Genomic DNA, 21,017 nt, shown 5'->3' with positions numbered 1-21,017 from the left:
AATGGCTGCGCAGTTAGTTGGCAAATGTATGTAAATTCGCACGTCAGTAATTTACATAAGTATCTTTTATAACGGAGGAGAAAAAGTGCGGGATGCCCTTGAGAAAAGGGAACGCGGACTAGAAGGGATGTTGTGCCAATGTGTATTTTCAAGACCCGCTCCGCCCTGCCCCCTCGGGACAATCGTGGGAATCAGAATAAAGAACCAGGGAAAGTCTGGGCAACAGAGTGAGACCTTATCTTTACACAAAATTAAAAAATGAAACAAAAAAAATCCACGGAACGCTACAGAGCTGGGAACATTTTGGGGGACGAAGGAATATAAGGTCATTTTGAATGCCCCGCCCCCTCCACCGTAACTCTGGAGAGCTGGGACTCAAGGCTCCCGCGGGGTCGGTAAGGCGGACGCGGAGGTGGGAGGGCGACGAGCAACTGGGAGTGTCTTCAGGGGGCTGCACCAGTCCCCAGCAGGCCACCTGAGGGCGTAGGGCGGTTCGGGTGAGCACAAGGACATGCATACTGGTATCTACACATGCGTGAGGATTGCACAAAAACCCACAGTCCTCAGGGCACACACAGGGTTCATGGCCACACAAGGGTGTTTCTTGTTTAGTTTTGTTTTTGAGATGGGGTCTTACCCTTCTGCCCAGGCTGAAGTGCTGTGGCACGATCACAGTTCACTGCAGGCCCAACCTCCCAACTAAAGTGATCCTCACAACTCAGCTTCCGGTGTAGCTGGGACTTCAGGTGTGTACCATGACACCTGGCTAACTTTTTCTGTTTTTTATTTTTGTAGATAGGGTCTCTCTGTGTTGCCCAGGCTAGTCTCCAACTCCTGGGCTCAAGTGATCCATCTGCCTTGGCCTCCCAAAGTGCTGGGATTACAGGCATGAGCCACCACACCTGGCCACACATGGGTGTTTAAAAGGAGCCAAATTCACACCGAAACACACACAGACCTCAGAGGCACACATGCACAGGCACACAAGCGGTAGTGAGTCACTGCCTCTGATTCTCAGGCATCAGGCATGCACAGACCGGAGGCCCACCTATAGGTCCAAATTCCCATCCCTTGGCCTTGATGTCCCAAACAATACCAGCCTCACCAATACACTCACCAATACAATCACCAAGGCCACAGAGCAGTTACAGCTATCAGCATCACACACAACCAGCACACATTCCTATAGACATCATCCCATACGCAGGTACTGGAAACATGTACACGTCACACACACAGGGACATCAGCATGTTTACACACTTGAGCTTAGAACACAGATTGTCACAAACTGTCCACACAGTAACAAATTCCCTCCCTCCGCAACAGGCACCTGAGTCATCATGCTTGGTATACCCCACACCATGTCCAATCAGGAAACGAGGCCCCCAAGGCCATGCCAGTGGCTCACACCTGTAATTCCAGCACTTTGAGAGGCTGAGGCGGGTGGACCACCTGAGGTCGGGAGTTTGAGACCAGCCTGACCAACATGGAGAAACCCCATCTCTACTAAAAATACAACATTAGCCGAGCATGGTGGCGCATGCCTGTAATCCCAGCTACTCGGGAGGCTGAGGCAGGAGAATCTCTTGAACCTGGGAGGTGGAGGTTGTGGTGAGCCAAGATCGCGCCATTGCACACCAGCCTGGGCAACAAGAAGGAAACTCCCATCTCAAAACAAACAAACAAAAAACAGAAACAAGGCCCCCAAACACCATGACATTTGAATCTTCCATCAGGGACCTCTTCCATCTCCCTGCCATCTCAGAATAATGGAGGCCAAGACACAGGTGTAAACAATGCTTTATGGGGGTAGGGTGGGTGCTGGACAGGCCTCCAGGTAATAAATAACAGGTACTAGCAACAGCAGGGCCAGGCGGGGAGGTAGGGACAAATGACCCTGGTCTCAGGCTTTGGGAGCTCTTGGGGTATGGTTAGGGGTTCAGGGGGACAGAGGTTAGCCAAGACAGAGGAAGCAGCAGCAGGTACGGGATCCCCCTTCCCCCGTGACTCAGTCTTGCCCCAAAGCCAGGCCCCACCAAGGAAGGGGGACAGGTGGCGGCGCAGCTTCTCCGGGGCCAGGGCAGGTTGGGACATGGCCTCTCGGAGCCTGGGCCTGGGCCTGGGCCCCGGCCGGAAGGGCAGGGCTGGTCCTGAAGAACAGGTGAGCTGAAAGAGAAGGGTGTGGTGACCTGCAGGGTCCCTGGGGTCTGTCCAGCTGGTCTCTATCTCATTTCCAGGTATTTCCCTGCCCTCCTATCTACATCGGTCTGTCCATACCTTTCTTCTCCCAATTTCTACATTGTCTGATTTTCCGTCTCTCCCCTGCAGGTAATTTGGGGCTTGCGCTGAGGGTACCTGCATCTCCCTGTTTGTTTGCCTCAGAAAGCTAAGTCTGTAAAGCCACATTTCAACATCTAAATATCATGAATCTGGCTGGACGCGGTGGCTCACGCCTGTAATCCCAGCACTGTGGGAAGCCAAGGCGGGAGGATTGCTTGAGCCCAGAAGTTTAAGACCAGCCTAGGCGACACCACGAAACCCCATCTCTACAAAAAAATACAAACATTAGCCAGGCGTAGTGGCATGCACCAGTAGTCCCAGCTACCTGGGGGGCTGAGGTGGGAAGATGGCTTGAGCCTGAGAGGTGGAGGTTGCAGTGAGCCAAGATTGTGCCACTGAACTCCAGCCTAGGCAACAGAGTGAGACTGTCTCAAAAAAATAAATAGGCTGGGCGCGGTGGCTCACACCTGTAATCCCAGCACTTTGGGAGGCCAAGACGGGCAGACCACAAGGTCAGAAGTTCAAGACCAGCATGGCCAATGGTGAAACCCTGTCTCTACTAAAAATACAAAAATTAACCAGGCATGGTGGCAGGCGCCTGTAGTCCCAGCTGCTTGGCAGGCTGAGGCAGGAGAATCGCTTGAACCCAGGAGGCGGAGGTTGCAGTGAGCCAAGGTCACACCACTGCACTCCAGCCTGGGTAGCAGAGGGAGACTCTATATCTCCAAAAAAATTAAATAAATAAATAAATAAAATGAACCTGCCTTTGTATCTTTCTGAGTCCCTCTATGTTCCTGGATCACCCTGGCTCTAAGTCTCATTTCAGTGTTCCCCAAACTGGGGAGACGTTAGGTTACTGTTTCTCACTTTGGTTGTATATAGCATTAACTGGGAGCTTCCAGAAATGCTGAAACTGGCTGGCTCATGTCTTTAATCCCAGCACTTTGGGAGGCCAAGGCGGGAGAATCGCTTGAGGCCAGGAGTTTGAGACCAGCCTGGGCAACAGAGTGAGACCCCATCTCTATTTATGTTTTAATTAAGAAAAAAAAAAAGTCCTGAAACCACTTCAGAATCTCTGGGGTGAGGCCTGGGCATCAGTATATATATATATATATATATATATATATATATATATATATATATTTTTTTTTTTTTTTTTTTTTTTTTTTTTTTTTTTGAGACGGAGTCTCGCTCTGTCGCCCAGGCTGGAGTGCAGTGGCTGGATCTCAGCTCACTGCAAGCTCCGCTTCCCGGGTTTACGCCATTCTCCTGCCTCAGCCTCCCCAGTAGCTGGGACTACAGGTGCCCGCCACCTCGCCCGGCTAGTTTTTTGTATTTCTTAGTAGAGACGGGGTTTCACCATGTTAGCCAGGATGGTCTCGATCTCCTGACCTTGTGATCCGCCCATCTCGGCCTCCCAAAGTGCTGGGATTACAGGCTTGAGCCACCGCGCCCGGCTGGCATCAGTATATTTTAAAGTTCTCCAGGTAATTCTAACGTGTGTCACTACCTTGGGGAAATCAGTTTGGTGGGCCTTGACCAATTTTTAAATTCAAATAGAATAGGATAGAACAGCAAATATCAGAGTGCATCCTATATAGTAAGAATGTTCTATTGATTGGGCGGGTGCAGTGGCTCAAACCTATAATCCTAGCACTTTGGGAAGTAAAGGCAGGAGAGGATCACTTAGGCCCAGGAGTTCGAGACCAGCCTGGGCAACACAGACACTGTCTCTACAAAATTAAAACATTATTTAAAAAAAAAAATTTTTTTTTAAATGCAGGTGCATCACCTGAGGTCAGGAGTTTGAGACCAGCCTGGACAACATGTTGAAACCCTGTCTCTACTAAAAATACAAAGAAATTAGCTGGGCATGGTGGTGGACACTTGTAATCCCAGCTACTAGGGAGGCTGAGGCAGGAAAATCACTTGAACTCGGGAGGCAGAGGTTTCAGTGAACCGAGATCACACCATTGCACTCCAGCGTGGGCAACATGAGTGAAACTCCATCTCAAAAAATAATAATAATAATTTTAAAAGATATATTATATTGGTTGGCTGGGCTCGGTGGCTTATGTCTGTAATCCTAGCACTTTGGGAGGCTGAGGTAGAGGATTGCTTGAGGCCAGGAGTTTTTGTGTTTTGTTTTGGTTTGGGTTTTTTTTTTTTTTTGAGACAGAGTCTTGCTCTGTCACCCATGCTGGACTGCAGTGGCGCGATCTCGGCTCACTACAACCTCCGCTTCCAGGGATCAAACGATTCCTCTGCCTCAGCCCCCTGAGTAGCTGGGATTACAGGCGCATGCCACCACGCTCAGCTAATTTTTGTATTTTTAGTAGAGATGGGGTTTTACCATGTTGGTCACCCTGGTCTCGAACTCCGACCTCGTGATCTGCCCGCCTCAGTCTCCCGAAGTGCTGCGATTACAGGCGTGAGCAACCACACCCAGCAAGGTCAGGAGTTTAAGACCAACCTGGCTAACAGTGAGACCATATCTCAAAAAAAAAAAAAAAAGAAAGAAAGAAAGAAAAGAAAAAAGGAAAAGAGGCCAGGCATGGTGGCTCCCACCTTTAATTCCAGCACTTACAGGAATGCTGAGGTGGGTGAATCGCTTGAGTTCAGGAGTTCGAGACCAGCCTGAGCAACATAGTGAAACCCCATCTCTTCAAAAAATAAAAATACAAAAATTAGCCGGGCGTGGTGGTGCACACCAGTAGTCCCAGTTACTTGGGGGGCTGAGATGGGTAGATGACTTGAGCCCAGGAGGTCAAGGCTGCAGTGAGCTGAGATGGTGCCACTGCACTCCAGCCTGGGTGACAAAGTGAGAACCTTCTCAAAAAAAAAAAGGTAAAGGAAAAGAATATTATATTGGCCAACAGAGACAGAAAACAAATTGGTAGTTGCCAGGGGCTGGGGGAATGGAGAGTGACTGCTTAATAAGTATGGGGTTTCCTTTTAGGGTAATGAAAACATTCTGAGGCCAGGCACAGTGGCTCACGCCTGTAATCCCAGCACTTTGGGAGGCTGAGGCGGGTGGATCACCTGAGGTCAGGAGTTCGAGCCAGCCTGGCCAACATGGTCAAACCCCGACTCTACTAAAAATACAAAAATTAGGTGGGTGTGGTGGTGCATGCCTGTAATTCCAGCTACTCCAGAGGCTGAGGCAGGAGAATCGCTTGAACCCGGGAGGCGGAGGTTGCAGTGAGCCAAGATCGCTCCACTGCACTCTAGCTGGGTAACAGAGCGAGACTCTGTCTCAAAAAAAAAAAAAAAAAAAAGAAAACATTCTGGAACAACACAGAGGTGGTGATTGCACAACCCTGTGAATGAACTGAATGCCATTGAATTGTACACTTTGAAAAGTCACGTAAATGTATGTTATGTGACTTTCACTTCAGTGCCAAAAAACGAAAGAATACTGGTGGTAGGAAAATGTGTTTGAGTTTTATATGTGGGTGGGATCTTCTACAGTTAGTCCTAGATCAACACGTAAAATATATTTCTTCCTGCAGATTGCAGTCAACAAAGTGTGAGAAAGCCTTGCCTTGTTACATTTGACCTACTGAGGGCAAACTCTAGGACAGAGTCTCTGCTACGCCCTGAGGTGAAGAGGACACACCCATTCCTTTGAGCTCAGCCCAAAGATGGCTAAGAAGAAAACTTTAAAAACAGCCCTCATCGATCAAGTCTTGACCACAAGGCGCCATTCTGAGCACTTTCGTGAATTAACTTATTTCTTCTCAACACCTATAGAAGCAGGTGCTATTATTAGCCTCATTTTACAGATAAGCAAACTTCTTGCTCAGGCACAGCAGGTGCAAAGTGCTGGAAGGACAAGAGAGCACTTTCTATAGACATCATCCTTGATTCCTCTCTCTCTTTCAGATTACACATCCGTTCCATCAGGAAATCATGTTGGCTCTGCCTTCCAAGTAGATCCAAGGTCTAACCACCTGTTCCCCACCTGTCCCACCCTGGAGCTGCCAAGGGCTGGGAGGGGATTGAGCATGAAGTATAGAAGGGAGAATTGGCAAGACATACACATCCCCCAGAGAGGGGGGAATGGGACCAAACCCTGCAGGGTTTTGAAAGCCCATCAAGAAGTTTGGGTCCGGGTGCAGTGGCTCACGCCTATAATCCCAGCACTTTGGATGCTGAGGTGGGTGGATCACTTGGGGCCAGGAGTTTGTGAGCAGCTGGCCAACATGGTGAAACCCTGTCTCTACTAAAAATACAAAAAAATTAGCAGGCATTGGTGGCCGGTGCCAATAGTCCCAGCTACTCAGGAGGCTGAGGCACCAGAATTGCTTGAACCCAGGAGCGGAGGTTGCGGTGAGCTGAGATCACGCCACTGCACTCCAGCCTGGGTGACAGAGTGAGACTCTATCTCAAAAAAAAAAAAAAAAAAAAAAAGTTTGGACCAAGCATGGAGGAACAAGTAGTGCTTCCTGGAGGAGGGAAGGAGGTTGCCAGGGAAAACAGGGTAGGAATGGTGTTGCAGGCAGAGGCCCAGCATGATGAGCAAGGGCCCAGAGGAATGGGAAGAACTTCAGTGTGGCTGGAGTGGCCTGAGAGGTAGGGAGACGGACAAGTGGCTGAGGCCGGTGAGGCTGGGCTGGCAGGGGCCAGTCCCTGCAGAGGGTCAAACACCAGGCTGAGGAGTTCCGCTGTGTCCTGGGACCCTGAGAGGCATGGATGGTTTTGAACAAGGGAGCGAGAGGAGCAGATGTGTGTATTAGAAAGACCCAGTGGCCGCATCAAAAGGAGACAGGATTGGCCGGGCGCGGTGGCTCAGGCCTGTAACCCCAGCACTTTGGGAGGCTGAGGCCGGTGAATCACCTGAGGTCAGGAGTTTGACACCAGCCTCACAAACATGGCAAAACCCATCTGTATTAAAAATACAAAAATTGACCAGGTGCAGTAGCTCACGCCTGTAATCCCAGCACTTTGGGAGGCCAAGGCGGGTGGATCATGAGGTCAGGAGATCAAGACCATCCTGGCTAACACGGTGAAACCCCGTCTCTACTAAAAATACAAAAAATTAGCCAGACATGGTGGCGCGCGCCTGTAGTCCCAGCTACTCGGGAGGCTGAGGCAGAAGACTCGCTTGAACCCAGGAGGCGGAGGTTGCAATGAGCCGAGACCGTGCCACTGCACTCCAGCCTGGGTAACAGAGTGAGACTCCATCTCAAAAAAAAAAACAAAAAACAACTAGCTGGCCATGGTGGTACACGGCTGTAATCCCAGCTACTTGGGAGGCTGAGGCAGGAGATTCACTTGAACCCAGGAGGCGGAGGTCACAGTGAGCCAAGATGGTGCCACTGCGCTACAGCCTGGGTGACAGAGTGAGATTCTCTCTAAAACAAAACAAAACAAAAAAAATGGCTCACGCCTGTAATCCCAACACTTTAGGAGCCCGAGGCAGGCGGATCACAAGGTCAGGAGATCGAGACCAACCCGGCTAACATGGTGAAAGCCCGTCTCTACTAAAAAAAATACAAAAAATTAGCCAGGCGTGGTGGCGGGTGCCTGTAGTCCCAGCTACTCGAGAGGCTGAGGCAGGAGGATGGCGTGAACCCGGGAGGCAGAGCTTGCAGTGAGCCGAGATCATGCCACTGCACTCCAGCCTGGGCAACGAAGTGAGACTCTGTCTCAAAAAAATAATAATAAAAAAGATAGGACCAAAGGAAAAAAAAAAAAGATTGGCCAAAACTGGAAGACAAAGAGTCTAGGGAGGACATGCACCCTATTCCCTTCTCAGCCATTCCTCTGCCCGCCCCCTCGTCCTGTCCTCCACTATTTCTCCCCTGGACTTTGCAGCAGCTTCCTCTCTGGTGTCCTGGTGACCCCCTCCGCCCCTCACAGCCTCTTCTCTTTATGCAGGCAGAGGAACTCTATGAACCCCTGAATCGGATCCTGTCCCTCCTCTGTTCAGAAGCTTCCCGTGGCTCCCACACAGGGTATAAGCCAGAGGCTTCCCCAGGGCCTACGGGCCCTAACTGATCTGCTTCCTCCAACCCCTGACCCCATCTCATGCTGTACCCGCAACACACACACAGGTCCTCCATGACGCCCACACTGGCTGCTTCGGTCACCCTCACCCACGCCAGGCATGCCCCTCACTAGCAGCGTTGCACTTGCTGTGCTCTCGGGCAACGCTCTTGCCCCAGATCCCCACAGGCCTCCCTATCTCCCCTCCTTTACTCAAATGTCATCTTCTCAGTGAGGCTTCCATCATCTTGTTTAAAAGTACACTCTAGCCTAGGTGCGGTGGCTGACACCTGTAATCCCAGCACTTTGGGAGGCTGAGGTGGGCGGATCACGAGGTCAAGAGATCGAGACCAACCTGGCCAACGTGGTAAAACCGTCTCTACTAAAAATACAAAAATTAGCTGGGCGTAGTGGCACACACCTGTAGTCCTACCTACTCGGGAGGCTGAGGCAGGAGAATCGCTTGAACCCAGGAGGCAGAGGTTGCAGTGAGCCAAGATCATGCCACTGCACTCCAGCATGGTGACAGAGCGAGACTCCATCTCAAAAAAAAAAAAAAAAAAAAGGACGGGTGCCTGTAATCCCAGCACTTTGGAAGGCCAAGGCAGGCAGATCACCTGAGGTCGGGAGTTCCAGACCAGCCTGACCAACATGGAGAAACCCCGTCTCTACTAAAAATACAAAATTAGCATGCCTATAATCCCAACTACTCAGGAGACTGAGGCAGGAGAATTGCTTGAACCCGGGAGGCAGAAGTTGCAGTGAGCCAAGATTGAGCCATTGCACTCCAGCCTGGGCAACAAGAGTGAAACTCCGTCTCAAAAGAAAAAAAAAAAAATACACTCTTGGCCAGGTGCAGTGACTCACGCCTGTAATCCCAACATTTTAGCAGGCTGAGGGTGGGTGGATCACTTGAGGTCAGGAGTTTGAGACCAGCCTGGGCAACATGGTGAAACCCCGTCTCTACTAAAAATACAAAAAATTAGCCGGGCGCGGTGGTAGTCACCTGTAATCTCAGCTACTCACGAGGCTGAGGCGGGAGAATCACTTGAACCCCAGAAGCGGAGGTTGCAGGGAGCCAAGATCGTGCCACAGGACTCCATCCTGGGTGACAGAGCGATACCCCGTCTCAAAGAAAAAAAAAGTACACTCCTCCACCCTATCCACCCATTTGTGCTTGTTTTATTTTTCTCCATAGTTCTTACCTCCCTCACTACTACATACTTTACTTATGTATTTCTTTTCTTTTTTTTTTTTTTTTTTTTTTTTGAGACGGAGTCTCGCTCTGTCGCCCAGCCCAGGCTGGAGTGCAGTGGCGCGATCTCGGCTCACTGCAAGCTCCGCCTCCCGGGTTCACGCCATTCTCCTGCCTCAGCCTCCCGAGTAGCTGGGACTACAGGCGCCCACAACCGCGCCCGGCTAATTTTTTGTAATTTTTAGTGGAGACGGGGTTTCACCGTGGTCTCGATCTCCTGACCTTGTGATCCGCCCGCCTCGGCCTCTCAAAGTGCTGGGATTACAGGCGTGAGCCACCGCGCCCGGCCCTTTTGTTTTGTTTTGTTTTGAGACAATCTCGTTCTGTCACCCAGGCTGGAGTGCAGTGGTGCATGGTCACAGCTCACTGCAGCCTCAAACTCCTGGGCTCAAGTCATCCTCCCACCTCAGCCTCCTGAGCAGCTGGGACTCCAGGTGCACACTACCACACCTGACTAATTTTAAACAACTTTTTGTGGAGATAAGGTTGCTTTGTTGCCCAGCCTGGTCTCAAAGTGATCTTCCCATCTCACCCTGCCAAAGTGCTGGGATTACAGGTGTGAGCCACTGCACCCAGCCGACTCACATCTCGTTTATCACCTGTCTCCTCCAAAGAGAATGTCAGCACCATGAGGATGGGAGTCTGTTTTACTCCCTGCTATATCCCCAGTGCCTTGAGCAGGGCCTGGCACACAGCAGGCGCTCAATAAATCGTTGGAGAACTATGAGTGGAAGGGTCAAGGTCTAGGGCAGGAAGCTGGCCTGGAGCTGCAGGGGACAGGTGGATTCCCTGTGGCCCGGAAGATGTCTCCTTTTTTTTTTTCTTTTTTGAGACGGAGTCTTGCTCTGTCGCCCAGCCTGGAATGCAGTGGCTAAATCTTGGCTCACTGCAACCTCCACCTCCCAGGTTCAAGTGATTCTCCTGCCTCAGCCTCCCGAGTAGCTGAGAATATAGGCATGTACCACCATGCCTGGCTAATTTTTGTATTTTTAGTAGAGAAGGGGTTTCACCATGTTGGCCAGGCTGGTCTCGAACACCTGACCTTATGTATCCCCCCGCATCACATGCAACCCCTCTGCCTGTGTCCCCTCATCCCACCCTGACCCCTCTGCCTGCCCTATCCCACCCCTGATCCCTCTGCCTGTGCCCTGACCCTGGCCCTGACCCCCCTGGGCCTCTCCCCTGCTGGCTCTGACCCATCTCCCCCAGTCTCCCAGTGCTTCCCCATCTGGTCCTGACCTTTCTTTTTTTTTTTTTTTTTTGAGACGAAGTCTTGCTCTTGTCACCCAGGCTAGAGTGCAATGGCGTGACCTCAGCTCACTGCAACCTCCACCTCCTGGGTTCAAGCGATTCTCCTGCCTCAACTTCCCAAGTAGCTGGGATTACAGGCACCTGCCACCACACCCGGCTAATTTTTGTATTTTTAGTAGAGACGGGGGTTTCACCATGTTGGCCAGACTGGTCTCGAACTCCTGACCTCAGGTGATCTACCCGCCTCAGCCTTCCAGAGTGCAGGGATTACAGGTGTGACCCACTGTGCCCAGCCTGGCCCTCACGTTTCTGAGCTGTCACTGTCTGGAAGTGGGTCTGTCCCTCCACCCCCACCCAATGAACTGCCTCCGCCCACCTGGGCCTCCCAAAGCACTGAGATTACCGGCCACTGCGCCCAGCCAGATGCCTGCTTTAGCTTGTGTGCTTTTGCATCTTTCTCTCTCACTCTGTTTCTCTTGCCATGACATGTTCAGTGTCTATCTCCACACCACCTCCCCCATTCCCAGGAGACCACCCTACCTCTCTGAGCCCCCAGTGTCCCACCTGGCTCCGCAAGGCTCAGCAGCCACACGGCTGAGGGGCCACGGCCTGGGCACTCCGAGGCTGCCGAAGCTGGCGGAGGGACGCGTCCCCGTACTGGATGCCGGATCCCATCCTCTCGGGGTCTAGCTCACCTGTCGGGGATGGGGAGAGGTCAGCACTGGTGGCCTGGAGACCCCCAGGCCTGCCCTCCGCTCCCACTCGGGCCGGTCGGGGCCTCACCTGAGTCAATCTTGTTGAGGATGGTGCGGGCACACTTGAGGAACGCCTCTTCCACGTTCTCACCTGTGAGAGCGCTGGTCTCCAGAAACATCAGCTCTGCAGGGGCACACACTCTGAGGTCAGGGCCCCAGTCAGTCCCCACCCTCCACTGAGCTCTCACCTGCTGACTCTCATCCTGTTCCTCCAATGTTCCATCTCTGCTTACCCTCACCTCAGGCCTCTGCGCATGCCATTTCCCTGCCATTGATGTCCACTTCCCCATATGCCCACCCAGCTCTTCCTTCAGAGCTCAGCTCACACAGCTCAGCTCACACAGCTCCTCCTCCAGGAAGTCCTCCCTGACTGCCTAGGCTGGGTAAGGTGCCTACTTAGGGCTCCCACAGCTTCTTGTGTCCCCCTATCCTGGCCCTGACCCCTCTGCTTGTGCCTCCTCATCCTGGCCCCAACCCTCTGCCTGGGTCCCCGTTGTACCCCCCAGACCCTTCTGCCTGGGCCTGCCCCATTCTACCCCTGACCCTTCTGCCTGGGCCTGCCCCATTCCACCCCTGACCCCTCTGCCCATGCTCCCCCATCCCATGCAACCACTCTGCCTGTGCCCCCCAAACTTGGGCTTGACCCCTCTACCTGGGCTCCCCATCCCACCCCAACCCTCTGCTCATGCTCCCCATTCCATGTAACTCCTTTCCCTGTGCCCCATCATCCCACCTGACCTCTCTGCCTCTGCCTGCCTTATCCCAGCCCTGACCCCTCTACCTGTGCCTGCCCTATCCCAGCCCTGACCCCTCTGCCTGGGTTCTCCATCCCACCCCAATCCCTCTGCCAGCTCCCCCAGTCCTGGCCCTGGCCCCTCTGGGGCTCTCCCCTGCTGGCTCTCACCCCTCTCTCCCGGTGCTTCGCCATCAAGCCCTGACCTTTCTGGGCTGTCACTGTCTGGCAAGCGGGTCTGTCCTTCCACCCCCACCCACTGAACTGTGAGCTCCATGCAGGTTGGGCCTAGGGCTGTCTCCAACACTGTGTCCCTAGCACCATCTAGGACAGGCACAGGCCAACCAGAGTTACCCATCAGCCTCGTGACAAGGTCCCACAGTCAGAAAATCAGAGCTGGATTCACACCCACACCTCTCTGATGGCAAAACCTCCTTTAAAACCTGGAGGTTGCAAACCAGGGGAACATAAGCAGATCTCAAGCCACCAGATGTGGGTGGTTTGGCCAACACAATGTTTTCAAATTAGTTTATACTTGCAAACCCTTTTTCTTTGTTTTTTTCTTTGAGACAAAGTATCTCTCTGTCCCCTAGGCTGGAGTGCAGTGGTGCGATCATAGATCACTGCAGCCTCGAACTTCTGGGCTCAAGTGATCCTCCTGCCTCAACCTCCTAAGTAGTCCGGACCACAGGCATATACCACCACAACCAGCTATTTTTTTTTTTCTTTTTTTGTAGAGGTAGGGTCTCCCTCTGTTACACAGGCTGGTCTCAAACTCCTGACCTCAAGTGATCCTCCTACCTTGGCCTCCCAAAATGCTGGGATTACAGGTGTGAGCCATTGTGGTTGGCCCTTGCAAGCCTTTTGGTGTGGGTTGTCAGTATGCTGCACTCCCCTTAACACTAGTGCCTGTTACTCTAGGATCTACCCCATCCCATCTCCTATATTCAAAAATGTGCCTTTTGCCGGGTGTGGTGGCTCACACCTGTAATCCCAGCACTTTGAGAGGCTGAGGCGGGCAGATCACAAGGTCAGGAGTTCAAGATCAGCCTGGCCAATATGGTGAAACCCCGTCTCTACTAAAAATACAAAAGTGTATGGTGGCGTGTGCCTGTAGTCCCAGATACTCGGGAGGCTGAGGCAGAAGAATCACTTGAGGCCGGGCGCCATGGCTCACACCTGTAATCCCAGCACTTTGGGAGGCCGAGGCAGGTGGATCACGAGGTCAGGAGATGGAGACCACAGTGAAACCCCATCCCTACTAAAAATACAAAAAATTAGCCGGGCGCGGTGGCAGGCGCCTGTAGTCCCAGCTGCTCAGGAGGCTGAGGCAGGAGAATGGCGTGAACCCGGGAGGCGGAGCTTGCAGTGAGCCGAGATTGCGCCACTGCACTCCAGCCTGGGCGACAGGGCTAGACTCCGTCTCAAAAAAAAAAAAGAAGTTGGCCGGGCGCGGTGGCTCAAGCCTGTAATCCCAGCACTTTGGGAGGCCAAGACGGGCGGATCACGAGGTCAGGAGATCGAGACCATCCTGGCGAACACGGTGAAACCCCGTCTCTACTAAAAAAATACAAAAAACTAGCCGGGCGAGGTGGCGGGCGCCTGTAGTCCCAGCTACACAGGAGGCTGAGGCAGGAGAATGGCGTAAACCCGGGAGGCGGAGCTTGCAGTGAGCTGAGATCCGGCCACTGCGCTCCAGCCCCGGCGACAGAGCGAGACTCTGTCTCAAAAAAAAAAAAAAAAAAAAAAAAAAAAAGAAGTTGCAGTGAGCCAAGATTGCACCACTGTACTCCAGTCTGGGTGACAGAGCAAGACTCCGTCTCAAAAAAAAAAAAAAACAAAAACTGCTTTTCACCCAGGGATATCTGGGGTTGCAATCTCTACATTAAACCAATACCCGGGAAGGTGCGGTAGGAGGGAAAAATAGATAAAATAAAATATAATAAAATAATTAATTAAACCAATACCCTGTGCTGCCTCCCCACTGTAGGCGAAACCTTAGCAGCCAATATTAATGTAGCACCCGCTCTGTGGCAGGTGCTGAGGACTTTCCACAGACAATCTCCCTTAATCATCACAGCACACTGTGAGGCGGAAACACTGTGATCCCACTTTCCAGATGAGGAAACTGAGAACCAGCGTAATCACACAGCTCACTGGGGTCAACACTTAGGGATTTTTTGTTTGTTTTTTGTTTTTTTTTTTTTTGGAGACAGGGTCTTGCTCTGTCTCCCAGACTAGAGTATGATGTCGTGATCACAGCTCACTGAAGTCTTAAACTCTCAGGCTCAGGCGATCCTCCTGCCTCAGCCTCCACTGTAGCTGGGACTACAGGTATAAGCCACCACACCCACCTAATTTTTAAAATTTTTTGTAGAGATAGGATCTCACTACGTTGTCCAGGCTGGTCTCAAACTCCTGGGCTCAAGCAATCCTCCCACTTTGGCCTCCTAAACTGCTGGGATTACAGGTGTGAGCCACCATATCCAGCCAACACTCAATTTTGAACCCAGACCTCTGAACCTCCACGTTCCCCTGCTGGGCACAGCCACTCAGAGCCAGTAAACCCACGGTCCCTGTGGACTATCTACCCCCACCACCACCTGGTCCACGACACAGCCCTCACCATTCTCCTGGGCAAAGCGGGAGGCCTCCAGGAAAGTGACCTCCCGCTCAGGGTCCAGGTCCTTCTTGTTGCCACAGAGGATGACCACGATGTTGGGGCTGGCCAGGGTGCGGGCATCCGTCAGCCAGGCAGCCAGTGAGTTGTACGTCTCCCGGCTGTGGAGAAGGGAGAGGGGAGGGAGGCAGTGCAGAGAGGAGCCACCCATGCCCTGCCCCACCCACCCACCCCGAGCACCCACCTGGTGATGTCGTACACCAGCAGGGCTCCAGCTGCCCCTCGGTAATAACTCCGCGTCACCGACCTGTGGGGCCAGGGGGACCCAGTCACCCCCAAGGCTGGGGTCTGCCCCGAGAATGCCCCCCTCTGCAGACAGAGACTGGTGGCTCGGAGGCCCCCCTTCACTGCTGGCCCATCCCCCAAAACCTGGCCTTGGTTGGGTCGCCATGCAATTCCTCTCTGTTCTTGCATCCTTGCAGTCCCTCTCTCTTTGCCTCTCTCAGCTTCTATCTCACTTAGCTGGCCAGCTGCCTCTGTCTGTAAGTCTCCCGTCTTTGTCTCTCCCTATGTCCCTGTCTTTCCATCGGTCTCTTTTTCTCTCTATGTCTCTTACATGTGTGTCTTTTTGTAATTTTAATTTTAATTTGTCTGATGGTCTTGCTCTATAGCCCAGGTTGGAGTGAGTGGCACAATCTCGGCTCACTGCATCCTCGAACTCCTGGGCTCAGTCTCCCAGGGGAGGGATCCTCCCACCTCAGCCTCTGGAGTATCTGGGACTACCAGTGTGCACCACCACACCTGGCTAAGTTCTTAATATTTTTTGTAAAGATGGGGCTTTGCTAGGTTGCCCAGGCTGGTCTCCAACTCCTGGGCTCAAGTGATTCTCCTGCCTTAAGCTATGGGTCTTTTTTTTTTTTTTTTTTTTTTTAGTAAGAGTCTCACTCTGTCTCCCAGGCTGCAGTGCGCCATGATCTCGGCTCACTGCAACCACTGCAACCGCCACTTCCTGGGTTCAAGCGATTCTCCCACCTCAGCCTCTTGAGTAGCCAGGATTACGGATGCATGCCACCACATCGGCTAATTTTTGTATTTTTCGTAGAGATGGGGTTTTGCCATGTTGGCCAGTCTGATCTCAAACTCCTGACCTCAAGTGATCCGCCCACCTTGGCCTCCCAAAGTGCTAGGATTACAGGCGTGAGCCACTGTGCCCAGCCCTATGTGTCTTTTATGGATTGATTGATTGATTGAGATGGAGTTTTGCTCTTTCACCCAGGCTGAAGTGCAATGGCGTGATCTCAGCTCACTGCAACCTCTGCCCCCCGGATTCAAGTGATTCTCCTGCCTTAGCCTCCCAAGTAGCTGGGATTACAGGCATGCACTGCCACATCCAGAATTTTTGTATTTTTAGTAGAGATGGGGTTTCGCCATGCTGGCCAGTGTGGTATTGAACTCCTGACCTCAAGTGATCCACCCGCCTAGGCCTCCCAAAGTGCAGGGATTACAGGTGTGAGCCACCGTGGCTGGCCCTATTTAATTTCCTATTTCTCCCTGTCTTTTTTGTTTGTTTCATATCTCTGGCTCTCTCGTGCTTTCTTTTGCCTTCCCATGCATTTGTGCATTCGTTCATTCAACATTTTCTGAGCAAATCTCCCGTTTGCCTGGCCCTGCCCAAGCGCTATGCAACATCTGCTTATCATTGTCCTGCTGTGTCAGGTGGAGGCTCCTTCCCAGTGTAGCCAACTCTGCATTCTCAGTCTCACCAGTCTGGGTCCTTCTGGAACTCATGCAATCATTCCACAAGCATTTACTAAGCACTCACCGTAAACCTAGCCCATGCCACACACCTGTCTATCCTTCAGCCCGTCTCTCTGCCTCTGGGCTCTGTGCACCTCAGGCAGTGAATCCATACACAAGTATTAACTCAGCTACTGTGCTGCCATAGATCACACTTTTCCATGGACCGAATTCCCTCTATTTCTCTCCCTGCTCTCTGTCTCTGTTTCTCAGACTCGCCTAAGGTTTCTATGTGTCGATCAACTTTTCTGCAGTCATTTCCTGAAGACCTACCATGTGTTGAGCCCTATGCATTTCCGTCTCCCTCTCTCACAACACGTCCATTTCTCCATTTCTCTTTTGGAAAGATGGGATTTCACAATGTTGCCCGGGCTGGTCTCAAACTCCTGGACTCAAGCGGTTCTCCTGCCTTGGCTTGTGTGTCTTCAGTTCCCTATTTCTCGCTGTCTCTCTTTCTGTTCCATCTCTGTGGCTCTCATGCTCACCCTTGCCTTTCCATAAATCTATGCATTCATTCATTCATTCAATGTCCAACTACACCTGTCCGACTTGCCCTGTCTCCCTCTCTGCCTCTGACCTGTTTCTCTGTGTCTCCTCACCTCCTTTATTTATTTATTTATTTTTGAGACAGAGTCTCGCTCTGTCACGCCAGCTGGGGAGAACTGGTGCAATCTTGACTCACTGCAACCTGTGCCTCCCAGGTTCAAGCAATTCTCCTGCCTCAGCCTCCCGAGTAACTGGCATCCACCACCACAGCCTAGCTAATATTTTTTTTGTATTTTTAGTAGAGACAGGGTTTCACCATGGTGGCAGACAGGTCTCGAACTCCTGACCTCAAGTGATCCACCCGCCTCAGCCTCCCGAAGTGCTGGGATTATAGGTGTGAGCCACTGTGCCGGGCCTCCTTACCTCCCTTATCATTCTCTTCAATTCTCTTAGTCTCTGTCTCTCTTGCTCTTTTCCTTTCTGGGTGTGTGTCTCTCAAGTTTCCCCTTCTCTTTCTGTTTCAATGTCTCTCAGTCTCTATCCCTCACCCCCTCCCCAAGCCACTTTTCTCTATCTCTTTTTCTTTCTTTGAGATGGGGGTCTCGCTATGTTGCCCAGGCTGGTCTCGAACTTCTGGGCTCAGGCAATCTTCCCACCTTGGCCTCCCAAAGCACGGGGATTACTGGCATGAGCCACTGCATCTGGCCCCTACCTCTTTTTCTTCCGCCATCTCTTTCTCTCTCCAGTACTCCCTCTCTCCTTGGATATATATACCTGCTAACTACAGTGTCTCTTCTCTCTCTCTCTGCCTTGTCTGCCCTCTCAGTGTCTCCAAGTGACTCTACACACACGTCTCTCTCTCTCTTTCCTTCTCTCTCTCTCTCCTCATCACCTTTGGGAGCCCAGCCCACCTACCGAAACCGCTCCTGGCCAGCCGTGTCCCAAATCTGTAGCTTCACAGTCTTCCCACCCACGTTGACCACCCGGGATCCAAACTCCACGCCGATCGTGTGGTTGGAGTCCTGTTTGACTGGGAGTGGGAGGAACAGAAGGGGCAGTGCAGGGAGAGAGGAGGCAGCTCAGAGGATCCCCCATCCTCCAAGGCCTTCTCAGTCTCTACAAACCCATTCTCATTGCTGGAGTGACTGAGGTCAAGGAGAACCTAGTAAAGGACATATGACAAAGCAAGGACCAAAAAGCCAGGACTGGACTTGTACCTATGGCCAGCCCTGCCCTCCCCACCAGCTGCCCACCAGCCCACACCATGCCCATAGCCACAGCTCAGGGTTCCCAGGACCACTGCGGGAAACTCACACTTATTCTCAATGAACTGATGAAGGAGACATGATTTGCCAGTTCCTGCACTGCCAATCACCAGGAATTTGAAGAGGAAGTCTGACCAGATGGAGCCAAAATCAGGGATACCCACAGGGAGAGAAAGATACAGGGAAAAAGATGGATTCCAATCCAATCTGTCTCTCTAACCGTCACAGTTAGAGGGAGAGAAACAGACATAGGCAGAAACAAACCAATAGGTAACAGTAACAGATAACTCTTATGTAGTACTTGCCATGTGCCAGGCACATTCTATATATTTTTTTCAACTTTTATTTTAGGTTCAGGGGATACATGTGCAGGTTTTTTTTGTCCTTGTTTTTGTTTTTTCGAGACAAGAGTTTCACTCTTTGTTGCCCAGGCTGGAGTGCAATGGCGCAATCTTGGCTCACCGCAACCTCCACCTCCCAGGTTCAAGCAATTCTCCTGCCTCAGCCTCCCGAGCAGCTGGGACTACAGGCATGCGCCACCACGCTCAGCTAATTTTGTATTGTTAGTAGAGACGGGGTTTCTCCATGTTGGTCAGGCTGGTCTCGAACTCCCGACCTCAGGTGATCCGCCCACCTTGGCCTCCCAAAGTGCTGGGATTACAGGCGTGAGCCACCGTGCCCAGCCCACACGTGCAGGTTTGTTACATAGGTCAATTGTGTGTTGTTGTGGGCCAGGAACAGCTCTAAAGGTCTTTACTCACATCAACAGCTCACATCATCCTCAGGAAAACTCTATGAGGGAGGTAGCCTAAAAATTATTCCCCTTTTCCAGATGAGGAAACAGGCCAGAGAGGTTAACTGACTTGCCCCAAGTGACAGAGCTAGGCAGAAGTGAGATTCAAACTTAGGCCGAGGGCTCCAGAGTCCATCGCTAAAGTCTCTTGAAAGCTATTTAAACAAGGACTACCAACTAGCCCTTGTTCCTCTTCACCTCCTACCACCCTCTGACTCATTCACTCCACTATAGCTCCTGACCTTCAGTCTATTCCCTGAAAACGACAAGCTGGTTCTCACCTCAGGGTCTTTGCACTCTTCTCTTCTGTATTTGTTGAACGAATGCAGCTCCCTCTGACTCCTAAACCTGCGCTTCCCCCGCCTCCAATCACCACCTCCTGTGCTGCATCCCTACTGATTTTCCACTTCCCGACCTCTCCTTCCCTCCCTCTGCCCAGACCCTGGCTCCATTCTCATGCATAAGCCCCACCCCTTGCCACTAAGTCCTGCCCCTAACTCAAGAACAGCCCATACCCAAACCCATTCCAGAGCTCTCTCCAGCCAGATCAACCCCAGGGTCCCGAGCTTCCATCCAGTGTTCCCTCTAGCCCATAAGCCCGACTCCTGCCATTCACGCAGTCAGCCCCGCCCCTTCACTCAGGCTCCGCCCATATCCATTAAGGCCCACCTCTTCCCTCAGGGCCTCCCTGAACCCCTAAGTACCAGCTCCCTCAAATCCCGCCCCAGATCTATTTAACCCACGCACCAGACCCTCAGGCTCCACCTAAATCGATTAAGCTCAGCCTCAGACCCACTAAACCCCTCCCAGCATCCACTTAGGCCCTGCCTCCATAACACCAGACCCCGCCCCCTGATCTACAAAGCCCCGCCCATTCCCACAGGCCGCATCCTCCCGGGGCCCAGACCCAGGACCCCGGCTTCGGCCCACCACCCTCACCGTAGGTCTCGGCCATGACTCGGTCGCGGCCGCTGAGGGCCGCAATATGGCGCCGCAGCCGCGCCTGCTCCTCGGCTGGCAGCCGCTCCACTCCGGCTACAGCCCCGGCTTCTTCCTACTCCCCGGGCCCGGCACCGCCACTTCCGCCTCCGCCCCCCTCCAGCGCGACCCGCTCCAGCAGCTGGATACCAGACCACGGTTTCCGAAGGGCGGGATTGGTGGACTCGCGGGCAGAGGGCGGGACAAAAGGCGCGGATTGGTGGCATGAGAGGGGCCCAGCCCAAAGGGGCGGGGCCGAGGCCAGCGATTGGCTGAGCAAGTGGGAAGGGACGTGCAGAGCTGCTTTGCCGAGCCGAGGAACGGATTTAGTCTGGAGTCCGGGGGCAGAGTCGAGTCTCCGGATTGGATTGGAGCGGACTTGGGGGAGGGGATACGAATGCAAAGAAGGGGGCACGGGCAGAATTGACAGAAAGAGGCTGGAAGAGGAGCTGATCTTGAGCTGGCGGGAGCGGTTACTGGTCTCAAAGGCAAAAAGGAGGAAAACTCGGAAGATAGGCGCAGGTTACTTCCCGCCTCCCTTTGCAGATAATCTTCCAAGAAAACCTTTGCTGTGCGATTTATATCCTCCGCGTAGTCCCATTGGCTCCCTCCCACTGGTCTAGAGAGGACACTACAACCCCCTAGTTGGGCTGCTTAGGTTTTCCTTTGCTTGTGTCAGAAACCTAAGCTTAGGAGCCCTCCTACCGCACACGGCTTTCATCAGTGAAACACTGCCTAGCAACCACTGACGTTACCATATGCAGCGGGTTAACTGGTTAGATTCAGGAACCCAGAGAAACATTTCATTTGTA

At 52.4% G+C, this 21,017-nt stretch overlaps 1 protein-coding gene across 3 annotated transcripts; it reads right to left on the bottom strand.

Annotated features, from left to right (window-relative positions):
* Positions 1-128: 128 nt before the first annotated feature.
* Positions 129-20,311, bottom strand: RAB4B (RAB4B, member RAS oncogene family). 3 transcript variants are annotated; one of them, XM_074023666.1, is made up of 8 exons: positions 20,167-20,311; positions 18,484-18,564; positions 18,085-18,199; positions 15,131-15,193; positions 14,893-15,047; positions 11,562-11,657; positions 11,343-11,473; positions 129-475 (listed from the first exon to the last, which is right to left on the bottom strand). In XM_074023666.1, exons 1-7 carry the CDS (start codon positions 20,180-20,182, stop codon positions 11,358-11,360), a joined length of 642 nt encoding a protein of 213 aa, XP_073879767.1. In that variant the 5' UTR covers positions 20,183-20,311; the 3' UTR covers positions 129-475; positions 11,343-11,357. The 3 variants fall into 3 exon arrangements, with proteins under 3 accessions (XP_073879767.1, XP_073879766.1, XP_045235494.1); XM_074023665.1 differs by lacking the exon at positions 129-475 and adding an exon at positions 1,786-2,167 and having other exon boundaries at positions 11,319-11,473; XM_045379559.3 differs by lacking the exon at positions 129-475 and adding an exon at positions 1,786-2,167.
* Between the last annotated feature and the right edge of the window lie 706 nt (positions 20,312-21,017).

This window comes from Macaca fascicularis, chromosome 19 (genome assembly GCF_037993035.2).
Source record: "Macaca fascicularis isolate 582-1 chromosome 19, T2T-MFA8v1.1".
Classification (NCBI taxonomy): Eukaryota; Metazoa; Chordata; class Mammalia; order Primates; family Cercopithecidae; genus Macaca; species Macaca fascicularis.
Note: the sequence above shows the minus strand (reverse complement) of the source record. Positions and strands in the feature narration are given on the sequence as shown.